This window comes from Macaca mulatta, chromosome 6 (genome assembly GCF_049350105.2).
Source record: "Macaca mulatta isolate MMU2019108-1 chromosome 6, T2T-MMU8v2.0, whole genome shotgun sequence".
Taxonomy (NCBI): domain Eukaryota; kingdom Metazoa; phylum Chordata; class Mammalia; order Primates; family Cercopithecidae; genus Macaca; species Macaca mulatta.
The window spans coordinates 1,341,387-1,356,585 of NC_133411.1; the positions used below are offsets into that span (position 1 = coordinate 1,341,387).

The 15,199-nt window shown below is 47.2% G+C and overlaps 1 protein-coding gene across 1 annotated transcript in view; it reads left to right on the top strand.

The window, feature by feature from the left end:
* SDHA (succinate dehydrogenase complex flavoprotein subunit A) overlaps window positions 1-15,199 on the top strand; it is a 33,263-nt gene that overhangs the window by 11,152 nt on the left and 6,912 nt on the right. The window contains exons 7-11 of the mRNA XM_028849301.2: window positions 3,016-3,140; window positions 5,610-5,778; window positions 7,894-8,089; window positions 9,176-9,347; window positions 13,782-13,900. Of these exons, the coding sequence (XP_028705134.1) occupies window positions 3,016-3,140; window positions 5,610-5,778; window positions 7,894-8,089; window positions 9,176-9,347; window positions 13,782-13,900 (781 nt within the window). The remainder of the gene's footprint in view (window positions 1-3,015; window positions 3,141-5,609; window positions 5,779-7,893; window positions 8,090-9,175; window positions 9,348-13,781; window positions 13,901-15,199) is intronic.

The window sequence follows — 15,199 nt, forward strand, 5'->3', positions numbered from 1 at the left end:
GCTCCAGCAACCCCATTTCTGGGTGTATATCCAAAGGGCATGAAATCAGAAGCTCAAAGAGACACCTGGACCCCCATGTTCATTGCAGCGTTGTTCACAGTTCCCGAGATATGGAAAAAACCTAAGTATGTGTTGGTGTTTAAGGAAAATGTGGTGTGTATACGCAACTGAATATTACTCAGCTATGAAAATGAAGGGAATCCTGTCATTTGTGACAACAGGGATGAACCCAAAGTCATTATGTTAAGTGAAACAAGCCAGGCACAGAATGACAGATACTGCCTGTCACTTATATGTGGAATCTAAAAAAGTCAAAACTCATGGAAACAGAGTAGGACGGTGGTTGCCAGGGGCTGGGGGAATGCAGACTGCAGCGATGCTGATGAAAGGTGTGACTTCTCGTTACCAGGTGAGGTTCAGAAGGTCTAATATACAACATGGTGGCTATAGTGAATATTATACAGCACGGTGGCTACAGTTAACATTATACAGCACGGTGGCTATAGTGAATATTATACAGCATGGTGGCTATAGTGAATATTATACAGCACGGTGGCTATAGTGAATATTATACAGTACGGTGGCTATAGTGAATATTATACAGTACGGTGGCTAGAGTTAACATTATACAGCATGGTGGCTATAGTGAATATTATACAGCATGGTGGCTAGTGAATATTATACAGTACGATGGCTATAGTGAATATACAGCACAGTGGCTAGAGTTAACATTATACAGCACGGTGGCTATAGTGAATATTATACAGTACGGTGGCTATAGTGAACATTATACAGCACGGTGGCTATAGTGAACATTATACAGCACGGTGGCTACAGTGAATATTATACAGCACGGTGGCTACAGTTAACATTATACAGCACGGTGGCTATAGTGAATATTATACAGCACGGTGGCTATAGTGAATATTATACAGCACGGTGGCTATAGTGAGTATTATACAGCACGGTGGCTATAGTGAATATTATACAGCACGGTGGCTATAGTGAATATTATACAGCACGGTGGCTATAGTGAGTATTATACAGCACGGTGGCTATAGTGAGTATTATACAGCACGGTGGCTACAGTTAACATTATACAGCACGGTGGCTATAGTGAATATTATACAGCACGGTGGCTATAGTGAGTATTATACAGCACGGTGGCTATAGTGAGTATTATACAGCACGGTGGCTATAGTGAATATTATACAGCACGGTGGCTATAGTGAATATTATACAGCACGGTGGCTATAGTGAGTATTATACAGCACGGTGGCTATAGTGAATATTATACAGCACGGTGGCTATGTGAATATTATACAGCACGGTGGCTATAGTGAGTATTATACAGCACGGTGGCTATAGTGAATATTATACAGCACGGTGGCTAGAGTTAACATTATACAGCATGGTGGCTATAGTGAATATTATACAGCACAGTGAGTATCATTAATATTATAACTTGAAATTTACAAACAGAGTAGACCTTAGGCGTCTGTATCTCCAAAAAAAAGGATAATTATATGAGGTGATATGAAGGGGGTGGCCTGCCCCTCCACACCTGTGGGCGTTTCTCGTTAGGTGGAACGAGAGACTTGAGAAAAGAAATGAGACACAGAGTCAAAGTATAGAGAAAGAAAAAGTGGGCCCAGGGGACCGGCGCTCAGCTTACAGAGGACCCATGTCGGCACTGGTCTCTGAGTTCCCTTTGTATTTATTGATAATTATTTTTACCATCTTAAAGATAAGGGAGTGGCAGGACAATAGGATCATCGAAGGGAGAAAATTAGCAGTGAGACATATGGATAAAGATCTCTGTGACATTGTAAGTTCAAAGGAAAATGCTGTGCCTTGATATGCATATGCAGACATCTCCACAAACCTTTTAGCAGCATTGTGCCAGCAAGTCTCCACAGCAAGTCCCACCTTATGCCATAAGGTGGTTTTCTCCTGGCTCAGTAAACAGAGCATATAATCGGGTCTCACACCTAGATGTTCCATTGCCCAGGGACGGGCAGGATTTTTAACCAGCAAGCTGCCTTCAGGCACTTGTTTAACAAAGACACATCCTGCACAGCCCAAAATCCATTAAACCTTGAGTCACCACAGCACATGTCTCTTGCAAGGACAAGGTTGGGGGTAGGGTCACAGATTAACAGCATCTCAAATACAGAACCAAATGGAGTCTCTTATGTCTACTTCTTTCTATATAGACACAGTAACAGGCTGATCTCTCTTTCTTTTCCCCACAGTGATAGATGTGTATTAATTTGGTTGTGTCATCAGTTCACAAAATATATCAAATCATCACATTGTACACCTTAAATATATACGGTTTTTTTTTTTTTTTAATTCATCAATCATACTTCAGTAAATTGGGGGGAAAAAAACAAAATCCATAAAAATTTTAAAATTTTCATTATAAAAGTAGTATATGCTTATTGGGGAAATCTTTTGAACAGCACAAAGCTAAAATACAAACAGGGCCAGACGTGCAGTGGCTCATGCCTGTAATCCCAGCACTTTGGGAGGCCGAAGTGGGAGGATCACTTGAGGTCAGGAGTTCGAGACCAGCTGGGCCAACATGGCGAAACCCCATCCCTACTAAAAATACAAAAATTAAATGGACGTGGTGGTGCACACCTGTAATCCCAGCTACCCGGGAGGCTGAGGCGGAAAAGTCACTTGAACCTGGGAGCTGGAGGTTGCTGTGAGCCGAGATCGTGCCACTGTACTCCAGCCGGGGTGACAGAATTAGACTCTATCTCAGAATAAATAAATAAAATACAAATGGAAGTCCCTTCTCTGATCCCAGGCTTCTATCCTACATGCATAGGGTAGCAGCTCCACTGGTGTGGCCCCCAGTGATGTGTGTGGGGTGTGCGTGAGTAGGGGGTTGTGTGCACTGAGAAGACGGTGCCCGGGGGCTGCTGTGTCCATTCTGTGATCTCACCAGACAGGAGGTCCGGACGTGGGCCGCTGTGTGCAGTCACTGCTGTCTGTTGTTTCCAGAGGCTACGGGCGCACCTACTTCAGCTGCACGTCTGCCCACACCAGCACCGGCGACGGCACGGCCATGATCACCAGGGCAGGCCTTCCTTGCCAGGACCTAGAGTTCGTTCAGTTCCACCCCACAGGTAGGGCAGGACACCTTGCCCGGCAGGTGTTCAGCTCATGTGTGTCTTGTAAGCGTGTGGTGCCTACTCATTGCTCCTCCATGGTTTTATGTAATAACATGGTGTTGAAGATCAGCTTCCTCAGCTCTCAGGTCCTCACTTCAATGTCGTTTCCTTAAGGAGACTTTTCCCACACTCTCCTTCCCCTAAGGCAGTTTGGGCCAGCGTTTTATGCATTTCTGAAGAGCCCTAAACCCTGCCTTGATCATACTTGTGCCAGCAGTAAAGCAGGGATTGAGGCCAGGCACGGTGGCTCATGCCTGGAATCCCAGCACTTTGGGAGGCCAAGGCAGGCAGATCACCTGAGGTCAGGAGTTCAAGACCAGCCCGACCAACATGGTGAAACCTCATGTCTACTGAAAATACAAAAATCAGCATGGCGTGGTGGCATGTACCTATAATCCCAGCTACTTGGGAGGCTGAGGCGGGAGGAATGTTTCAACCTGGGAGGCAGAGGTTGCAGTGAGCCGAGGTCGCACCCCTGCACTCCAGCCTGGGCAACAGAGTAGACTCCGTCTCAAAAAAAAAAAAGTAAAGCAGGGATTGTTCAGTGTCCCTCTTCGCAACGAGGTCGTCAGCTCCTCGGGCAGGCAGGTCTTCTCATTAGCTGGGGTGGCCCATGCCCAGCACGTGGCAGGGTCTCCGTCAGGGTTTGCTGAGTGAGCGTTCTGAGAGCTGGGAGAATGCCGTGGAACCCAGAAGCAGCACGGGCAGATTTCAGCTTTGTAGGGAACACGGAGCTTCCGCGATAATGGGGTGTAAAGTTAGGGCACGGCCGTGACAGAACCCCGTGTGACGTTCGGACGTTGGGGCTCCGCCCACACGACCACTGAGGGAGCTTGTTGTGGGGAAGATGCGCTCATCTCGGGGACGTCTGACGGTTGAGCTTACGAATGTGCAGTTTGGAGACATTCACACAGAAATGACAGTTGAAGTCTTGAGTTTGGGGGAGATTCTTCAGAATGAGTCAGAGAGAGACACACACACATCTGCCTCTTGTTTGACTCGTCCTGGACTTCTCTGGGTTGCTTTTCTGACCTGTGGACGATGGAGACCCCTGAAGTGGTGCTAAAGAACCAGACCTGTGCCTTCTCTTTCTCTGTCAGTGTCAGCTTTCTGGTCCCTGGAAGGGATGAAAATAAGAAATGAATTTGTTGTAGGTTTTTTTTTTTTAATTTGTTTAGAGACGGGGTCTTGCTCTATTGCCCAGGCTGGAGTGCAGTGGAGCAGTCTTGGCTCACTGCAGCCTTTGTCTCCCAGGCTCAAAGGATCCTTCCACCTCAGCCTCCCAAACGGCTGGGACTACAGGCATGTGTTACCACGCCCGGCTAATTTTTGAGGGTTGTTTTGTTTTTGGTAGAGATGGGGTGTCACCGTTTTGCCCAGGCTGGTCTCAAACTCCAGGGCTTAGGCGATCCTCCTGCCTCGGCCCCTCAGAGTGCTGGGATTATAGCCATGAGCCACTGCACCTGGTCTGTTGTATTTTTTTATTACTTTTTTTAATCAATAGAATGTCACTGAGTCCCTGAATTCCCTCTGTAATTTGCTTAGAGCTCCACTTCTCATGCTTTGTCTTCAATATGTGAGAAGTAATCCACAGAAAAAAAGAGCATTGAAACTTAGAAAATCAAAAGACAGGCAAGATGCAAGAATCACATTCTCGTTTTAAAAGCAAGATTGCCCTTTTTGTATACTAATAAAAATTGTAGCTTTTGAAATACGTTTACTTTCGGGTTTTTGATCTCCTTTGTTAAAATTAGAGAGCTAGGCATGCCCTGTTTCTCATCGCCTTGAGGAGTCACAGAGCCGCTGTTTGGAGCACAGACCGCCAGACTGCCCAGGTTTGGGTTTGAGCTGTGTCCTCAACTGCATGACTGGATGTTACCAAGCGGTAATTTGCTGTCACTGAGAAAGCGGGTAGTACTACCCAGAGTTGTTGTAAGACTTAAATGAGTTATGTGGAAAGCAGCTAGAACTGCCCCTAGCAAGTGCAGTGTAGTAAAATAATCATTATTACTGTCCTTGCCACTGTTTGGGTAATTTAGATATGAATTCTCCAAGCTCGTATTCTTAACTAGTTACCACAGTATCATAGTGCAAAAGAATGTTCAAAAATTAAAACAAAATTTGAGGCATCCAGCGTACACTGGGCTGTAATCAGAGTATCGGCCAGAGGTCTGTGGGCTGGCCTTTCTCCTCGCTGGGGACACTGCTCTGCCCCAACCTCTGCTGCAGCCATCAGCCTCGTCAGTGCTTTTTGTTATCCAGACTTTCTACTGTATCTTAACTGTTCTTTCTATTCAGTTTTGCATATAATGCCTTCTGCATATCTTTTTCCTCTCTCCCCCAAAAAAATCTTGAAAAAAAATAATGCATTTGAAATAGAGACCTAGCAATTGTTAGGTTATAAATGTTTGTGGTTTTTTGCAGGCATATATGGTGCCGGTTGTCTCATTACGGAAGGATGTCGTGGAGAGGGAGGCATTCTCATTAACAGTCAAGGCGAAAGGTTTATGGAGCGATACGCCCCGGTGGCGAAGGACCTGGCGTCTAGAGATGTGGTGTCTCGGTCGATGACTCTGGAGATCCGCGAAGGAAGGTCCGTGTGATTTACCACCAGCATTGTCTGAGTGGGCACACGGGCCGGGGTTGCTTCTGTGAGTTCCAGCACCGCTCGCCCTCACCTTCGTGTGCAGGCACACGTGCACAGCCACCTCTTTCAGCTGCTGACAGGCGTCTGTTAGTCTGTGGTATTTTCTTAAAGACCTACATTTTAAAAATTTTAGCCAGTTTCTTTCTCAGATCTGTGGAACAGAATTTCTCTTAGTGTGGGTGAGTATGTGACAGAGTACAGGAATGAGAGACGCACACGCAACCTGAAGTTGGCACGTGAGCCTCGGGTGTTGTGTCTGATGCCCACAGGTGTTTTTCGGTAGCTTTCAAAGGGTGTGGATTATCTGGCTTTCAGTTAAACAAGTTGCAGCTCTTTCATTTCTGACCCTGTTCTTTAATGTAATATCTGCTGGTATGGCCTTTAGAGGTTTTACATTTTTATATTTAAAAAAACAGAGAAGTCAGGCCGGGCGCGGTGGCTCACACCTGTAATCCCAGCACTTTGGGAGGCCGAGGCGGGCGGATCATGAGATCAGGAGATGGAGATCATCTTGGCTAACATGGTGAAACCCCGTCTCTACGAAAAATACAAAAAATTAGCCAGGCGTGATGCCAGGCGCCTGTAGTCTCAGCTACTAGGGAGACTGAGGCAGGAGAATGGCATGAACCCGGGAGGCAGAGCTTGCAGTGAGCCGAGATGGCGCCACTGCACTCCAGCCTTGGCAACAGAGCGAGACTCTCTCAAGGAAAAAAAAACAAACAAAAACAGAGAAGTCAAATGTTTTTCTGGAATATGGTGGCCGTCTGTACCCGTTGGTTCCACATGTGTGGTTTCAACCAGCTATGTATTGAAAGTAAAATTGCAACCTTACAAATATGCAGACTTTTTTTCCTCGTCATTGTTCCCTAAACAACACAGTTCAACAACTATTTACGTAGTATTTACATTGTATTAGGTACTGTGAGTAATCCTGGAGTTGTTGTAAAGCTTAAATGTAAAACTTTAAATGAGGATGATGTAAAGTATAGAGGAGGATGTGCATAGGTTATATACAAATACTCTTCCATTTTATATTAGGGACTTGAGCATCCACGGATTTTAGTATCCATGGGGGTCCTGGACCCAACCTGCCACAGATACGCAGGGACGATTGTGTTTGGCATAGAGCCCTTTCTAATGCACTTACCAAGGACAGCCGCAGCAGGCTGTGATCCCTGAGACGAGTGTGAGTTCAGGGAGGGCAGAGTTTTTGTTCTGGGTCTCAGCTGTGTCCCAGCACCTAGGATTGTCCCTGGCACACAGTAGATGCTTAGAAAAGATTTGATGAGAGGGTGAGCATAAATGAGGGGAAATTTTCCTCAGTATCAAAACATATTGAAACTCACATGCTTCCAAGATGACGTATTCTCAGGTCTCCTGCCGTTGCCATTCTCTGCCTTATGTGACGGTGTTTGTTCTGTTTTCCCAGAGGCCGTTCTCTGCCTTATGTGACGGTGTTTGTTCTGTCTTCCCAGAGGCCGTTCTCTGCCTTATGTGACGGTGTTTGTTCTGTCTTCCCAGAGGCCGTTCTCTGCCTTATGTGATGGTGTTTGTTCGTCTTCCCAGAGGCCGTTCTCTGCCTTATGTGATGGTGTTTGTTCGTCTTCCCAGAGGCCGTTCTCTGCCTTATGTGATGGTGTTTGTTCGTCTTCCCAGAGGCCGTTCTCTGCCTTGTGTGATGGTGTTTGTTCTGTCTTCCCAGACGCCGTTCTCTACCTTGTGTGACGGTGTTTGTTCGTCTTCCCAGAGGCCGTTCTCTGCCTTATGTGACGGTGTTTGTTCTGTTTTCCCAGAGGCCGTTCTCTGCCTTATGTGATGGTGTTTGTTCGTCTTCCCAGAGGCCGTTCTCTGCCTTGTGTGATGGTGTTTGTCTTCCCAGAGGCCGTTCTCTGCCTTATGTGATGGTGTTTGTTCGTCTTCCCAGAGGCTGTTCTCTGCCTTATGTGATGGTGTTTGTTCGTCTTCCCAGAGGCCGTTCTCTGCCTTATGTGATGGTGTTTGTTCTGTCTTCCCAGAGGCTGTTCTCTGCCTTGTGTGATGGTGTTTGTTCTGTCTTCCCAGAGGCTGTGGCCCTGAGAAAGATCACGTCTACCTGCAGCTGCACCACCTGCCTCCGGAGCAGCTGGCCACGCGCCTGCCCGGCATTTCAGAGACAGCCATGATCTTCGCTGGTGTGGACGTCACGAAGGAGCCGATCCCTGTCCTCCCCACCGTGCATTATAACATGGGCGGCATTCCCACCAACTACAAGGGGCAGGTGATGGTGCTGACTGCCCTCCCACAGCTGGAAAGAAGGCTGGGACAACGGGGCCCACCTTGCAGTTGTCTCTTTAGATCGTAGAGGAAAAGACAGATGTTTTCTTCAAGAAAGTTCTGTCTTGTTTTCTAGATTGTACTTTAAATTTCTATTACTGGAGGATGGAGGGGGCTTAATAATTTATTCCTCCTTAGTAAATTGTCATAGATGCATCATTTGCAGCCTTTTTTCCATTTTATAGTTACTTTCCTATATGATCTCGTGTTATTTCTAATGATCTTGTACATCGAGGGATCTTTCTAATTCCTACCTTTGAGTGGTTTGCGGTGCACACAGAGCTTGTCAGTCACTTAGGCTCCTTGTTGGGCAAGGTGGGCGGCAGCTGTTACTTTCCCTGCATAGATGAAGAGGTGAACAGGGGGTAGAAGAGTCTGGAACATCAGTGTCACCTGCTGATGTTCCTCCACCTGCCGTGCTCCCGGGTCTGAGCCAGAGTGCAGGTGGTGAGGGCCTCGGGAACATGGGACACAGGGACAGTCGCAGACGCTGACATTAGGGGTCCTCTGACCTGCTTGTAACAGCAGGTGCTCAGGGCAGAGGGAAATGGGGGGACATTCGGAAGCTTCCCTCTGAAGAAGAGGAGCTATGGTCCTTACCTCCCTCTTAGATGTGGTCTTTCCTTCCCTTTTTGTCTTGGAGATTCAGTCTCGCTCTGTCGCTTAGGCTGGAGTACAATGGCGCAATCTCGGCTCACTGCAACCTCCGCCTCCCAGGTTCAAGCGATTCTTCTGCCTCAGCCTCCCGAGTAGCTGGGATTATAGGCACTCGCCGTCATGCCTCACTAATTTTTGTATTTTTAGTTGAGACGGGGTTTCACCATGTTAGCCAGGCAGGTCTCGAACCCCTGACCTCAGGTGATCCACCCGCCTCAACCTCCCAAAGTGCTGGGATTACAGGCGTGAGCCACCGCGCCTGGCCTACTTCCCTCTCTTTCTCTGGTCTGCAGCACAGACACCCTGCTGGGGGAGGTAGGCTGGTGGAGGTATGGGCACCTTGACATTTCACCTGAAATCTTCCTTTCCACAGGTCCTGAGGCACGTGAATGGCCAGGATCAGATTGTGCCCGGGCTGTACGCCTGTGGGGAGGCCGCCTGTGCCTCGGTACATGGTGCCAACCGGCTCGGGGCAAACTCCCTCTTGGACCTGGTCGTCTTTGGTCGGGCATGTGCCCTGAGCATCGAAGAGTCGTGCAGGCCTGGTAAGTGTTTTCTTCAGGAGCCAGACTGTTCGAGAAGGCGCGGGAGGTTACAGTTGTTTTTCTTTCTTTTGAGACAGGTCAGCCCAGGCTGGAGTGCCGTGGCACAGTCATAGCTGCCTCAACCTCCCGGGCTCGAGCAGTCCTCAACACCTCCACCTGCAGAGTCCCAAGTAGCTGGGACTACAGATGTGCACCACCACACCTGGCTAATTTAAAAAAAAATTTTTTTTTGTAGAAACAGGGTCTCACAATATTGCCCAGGCTGGTCTTGAACTCCTAGACCCAAGCAGTCCTTCTGCCTCAGCTTCCCAAAGTACTGGGATTACAGACATGAGCCACGGCACCCAGCCAGGTTACAAAGCCTCGATTTGTTACTGGAAATTTGCTTAGTGGTCATATAGAGGTAGTCTGGGTTTTTTCCCCTAGAAGTGATTAAACTGAGAAATCCGGAGGTTATATGGTGGTAATGTTGAGACTAGATAGAGGCTGGTTGGGGATCTTAACAGTTAAGGTGACATTTTTGGGGTTACATTTTTTTTTTTAAATTATTTTGTAGTCATTATGTTCTGCTTAGAAAAAGCACAATTAGGGGCCGGGTGCGGTGGCTCAAGCCTGTAATCCCAGCACTTTGGGAGGCTGAGACGGGCGGATCACGAGGTGGAGAGATTGAGACCATCCTGGTTAACACGGTGAAACCCCGTCTCTACTAAAAAAAATACAAAAAACTAGCCGGGCGAGGTGGCGGGCACCTGTAGTCCCAGCTACTCTGGAGGCTGAGGCAGGAGAATGGTGTAAACCCGGGAGGCGGGGCTTGCAGTGAGCTGAGATCCGGCCACTGCGCTCCAGCCTGGGTGACGGAGCGAGACCCAGTCTCAAAAAAAAAGAAAAAAGAAAAAGCACTATTAGGAAGTTGTTATTTTTAGGGGAAGTTCATTACATATTACTTGCCTGATAAAAATCACTTATTTGCAATGAAATTTTTTAAATAGTTGGTGTGAATGAATATGTAACATGTACTTAGAAAAATAATTTAGGCCATTCTAAAAACAAAGTACAGCTAGCCTCTATTAGAGGAGAAGGGATGACTTACAGTGAACAGAATTCCCACTCTCTACGGACAGATTGGATTTCACTTGCTGGTTTTCTTTTCATGATAGCGTCAAATAATGTGTAGGAGAAGAAATACCATGTGTGGGAGTGTGAGTCTCATGTGCACTAAGAACGGGACAGTTAGCATCACTCTCACCTCCAGAGATCTTCACGGTGGTTATCCAGCCTCATGTGCTCAGAACAGTGTGAGGTGGATGAAGCACCGGTGGATGTTTGTGTGGCAAGGATGGTGGGACCCCAGGCCCACATTCTTCCCGTTACCTTTCTCTGGTGTTAACTGTTTGGCATCCTTTCTGCTGTTTTAATAGAACAGGTGCTTTTTGTGTGGATTCAAGTGAAATAAAAACTAGGACTGCTGTAACTTATAAACATGCCCGCTTTTATATCTGTAGTTAGAAAGGTATGGAGAGTATTAAAAAGGTAGCTTACTTCAGACACTCTGTCTCTGGATCTGACCACAGCTCGGGAGGCCAGCACACGCAGAGCTGGCGTCTTACCCCAAGTCACTGCTGACCATGGGTGAAGGCGGAGTTCAGGTCCATCGCTCCTGACGCCACAGGTTGTGATTGTCTCACTCCATAGCCCTGCACTTTGTAGCAGTGAGGACTGATACCACTTCTCTCAGAGCAATGTAGAAATTTTGAGCTTCTTTTTCTCTGAAAATGTAAAAAAAGAACATTTTGTAAGAATACCCAATACTTGGCCGGGCGCCGTGGCTCAAGCCTGTAATCCCAGCACTTTGGGAGGCCGAGACGGGCGGATCACGAGGTCAGGAGATCGAGACCATCCTGGCTAACACAGTGAAACCCCGTCTCTACTAAAATACAAAAAAAAAAATTAGCCGGGCGAGGTGGCGGGCGCCTGTACTCCCAGCTACTTGGGAGGCTGAGGCAGGAGAATGGCGTGAACCCGGGAGGCGGGGCTTGCAGTGAGCTGAGATCCGGCTACTGCACTCCAGCCTGGGTGACAGAGCAAGACTCGGTCTCAAAAAAAAAAAAAAAAAAAAGAATACCCTATACTTTACATCTGAGAAACCGCTCATGCATGCAGCATCTCATGCAGAATGCTGTGGAGTCAGACTCAAAAGGCTGCACACCTGTGGCTCTCTTAATACAACATTCTGGAAAAGGCACATCTAGGGAAGAAAAGGGATTGGTGGTTGCCAGAGGCTGTTTCCTGATACGGACACAGCTCTCTGTGTACTAAAATTTGAAAAACTACACTAAAAATGGTGAGTTTATTTTACTGTATCTTTGTGCTTTAATTTTTTAAAATGAAAAGGAAAGAAAAAATGCTTGTAGCATCGCCACTTCCCCCCCACTCCCCCAAAAAAAGAATACATACATATATATATTTTTTAGAGATAGTCTCCCTCTGTCGCCCAGGCTGGAGTGCAGTGGTACGATTAGGTGCACGCCACCACACATGGCTAATTTTAAAAATATTTTGTAGGGACAGGGTCTCCCTTTGTTGCCCAAGATGGTCTTGAACTCCTGGCCTCAAGTGATCCTCCTGTCTCAGCCTCCCAAAGTGGTTACATGCATCTATACATGTGTTAAAGTTGGTAGAACTGAGGCTGGGCGCAGTGGCTCATGCCTATAATCCCACCACTTTGGGAGGCCGAGGCAGGCAGATTGCTTGAGCTCAGGAGTTGAAGACCAGCTTGGGCAAGGTGGTAAAGCCCCGTCTCTACAAAAAATACAAAAATTAGCTGGGCATGGTGGCTCACACCAGTGTAGCCCTAGCTACTTGGGAGGCTGAGGTGGGAGGATTGCTGGAGCCTGGAAGGCGGAGGTTGCAGTGAGCTGAGATCACACCACTGCATCCAGCCTGAGCAACAGAGGGAGGAGACACTGTCTCAAAGAAAAGAAAAAAGAAATTGTACAACGGTCCACTGAAAGAAAAAAGTCAATTTTACTGAATGATCAATTTTTAAAGCATTATAATCAAAAGGAAAAGAAACACCAGCAATCCTAGAAGCATTTGAGCAGGCCCTCAAGAGACCCACACCCTGGTCCCCTGGGGAGGTGGTGGGCGGGGCGGGGCGGGGCCTGTTTGACTCCTGCATTTCATACCTCCTACCTTCTGCATGTATTATCTGTTGAAGAAAATATATATAATGTTATTAAAAAAACTTTAAAAATTTTTTGAAGACATCTTAGAAACACAAGAGTTGCAAATCTTGGCTGTGCACAGTGGCTCACACATGTGATCCCAGCACTTTGGGAGGCCGAGACAGGTGGCTCACGCTCACACTTGTGATCCCAGCACTTTGGAAGGCCGAGGCAGGTGGCTCACCTGAGGTCAGGAGTTTGAGACCAGCCTGGCCAACATGGTGAAACCCCATCTCTACTGAAAATACAAAAATTAGCCAGGTATGGTGGCATACTCCTGTAGTCCCAGCTACTCCGGAGACTGAGGCAGAAGGATTGCTTGAACCAGGAGGTGGAGGTTACAGTGAGCCGAGATGGTGTCAGTGCACTCCAACTTGGGCTACAGAGCAAAATTCCATCTCAAAAAAAAAAAAAAATTGCAAATCTTGAAGTGTAGGTGAGAGCACACAAGAGTCCAAATCAGCAGGTGACTTTCAAGCACACAGCAGCCACCTTCCTTCCCCTTATGCGAAGGACGGTGGGGTGGCCGGCCCCTCAGGACCACCATCTGGAAGGTGTTTGTTTTTTCCCTTAGTGGAGTGACGTTTATATACACTTAATGTATATAAATTTGTATACATTTAATTTTTTTTTTTTAAAACAGGGTCTCGCTCTTGCCCAGACTGGAGTGCAGTGGCGCAATCTTGGCTCACTGCAACCTCTACCTTTCGGGTTCAAGCAGTTCTCATGCCTCAGCCTCCCGAGTAGCTGGGATTATAGGCGCACACCACCATACCCCGATAATTTTTGTGTTTTTAGTAGAAACGAGGTTTTGCCATGTTGGCCAGGCTGCACATGAACTCCTGACCTCAAGTGATCCACCTATCTCGGCCTCCTAAAGTGCTAGGATTACAGGCGAGAGCCACCGCACCCGGCCTTCATTTAATTTTTTAATTTTAGAGATGATTTCTAGTTTATTCACTCTAAGATAAGTTAATGGATATCTACTGTGTGCCAACAATTTTGCCTTTATGTATGTTCTTTAAAATTGGCCCCAACTCAACAGATGGCCTCAGATGTAGGGTGGGCTGGCAGTGTGTTAGCTGAGAAGACTTTCGCAGTTTCCAAGCTCCTTGAGCGGCTGTGCTATGTATTTTTGTATCATTCTAAATCCATTTGGTTTTTTAAAATAGTTTTGAAAAGTTAAATTCTAACTTTTTTTTTGTTTTAGGAGATAAAGTCCCTCCAATTAAACCAAATGCTGGAGAAGAATCTGTCATGAATCTTGACAAATTGAGATTTGCTGACGGAAGCATAAGAACGTCAGAACTTCGACTCAGCATGCAGAAGGTAAGAGCCTGGACTCGCTCTGGAGTGAGCAGGCTGGCTGCATACCTGGCCCTGCACTGGTTTTATTTTTTAAAAAATAGATTTAGGGGGATGCAGGTGCAGTTTGTGTGGATGTACCATGAGGTGGTGGAGTCTGGGCTTTTCACGTCACCCAAGTCGTGTATGTTGTACCCAGCAGGTAATTGCTCATCCCCACCCCTTCCGCTTTTTGGAGCCCCCAGTCTCTGTTAGTCCACTCTGTGTGGCCACGTGTACTCACCGTTCAGTTTCCACTTCCAAGTAAGAATGTGACACTTGACCTTGAGTCACTTCACTTAGGAGAGTGACCTGTTCCATCTGTGTGGCTGCAGAAGACATGATTGCGTTATTTTTTTATGGCTGAGTATTTCATGGTGTTTATGTACCACATTTTCTTTGTCCGGTCATCCGTTGATGGGCACTTAGGTTGATTCCATGACTTTGCTATTGTGACTAGTGCTGCGATAAACATACGAGGCTGCACCAGTATCGAGGTAAACAGCAGTAGGACGTACTCCTCACCGTATCAAGAATATGAAAGAGACCAGGAGGCCTGAACTATGCAGAAGTGCACTTTTCCACATAGCAGGTCAGCAGGCTAGGGCAGAACTAGTGACTGCTTAGCATCCAGGACAGCCTTCTCCGGTTCACTCGTGTGTGCTTGGGCGTGACCTCCGTGCCCTGACCGTCGCAGGCTGTCATGGATGAGTCACAGCGTGGAGGAGAGGGAGCAGCAGGACCGCGGGAGAAGCTCAGTCCCCAGCAGGGCAGCTTTCTCTTTGCAGGTTTCCTGGAGTTCAACACAATACTGGTGCTTATATCTCAGGCCCACATATTGATCGTGTCATCATGCCTGACTTCCAGCAGCTTGGAAATGTCTTTAAGCTGGGCCTGTGGCTGCCCCTGAATATACTCAGAAGAGAGGGAGAGTGGGCGGTGGGTGGAAACTGATGTGTGCAGCCTGTGCTGCTGGGAGTCGGTCCAGTGGGACCGTCTGTGACGATGGAAATGTTCCGAGTGTTTGCCGTCCAGTATGGCAGCCATTAGCCACAGAGGGCTGTGGAGAACTTGATATATAGTCAGTCTGAGAAACTGAATTCCTCTAATAACAAGGATTCTTGTCCATGAATGAGATCTCTTGTCTACTATTTGCAAGAATTTCTGCGTATTTTCTAAAAAGAAGTCCATTGCTTTAGTCCTATTCTGAAAGGCATATGGTGTTAAGACACAAGAGAACAGGTTCCCTGCTGACATTTTCAGAGGCCTGTGCCCTTCAGTCTT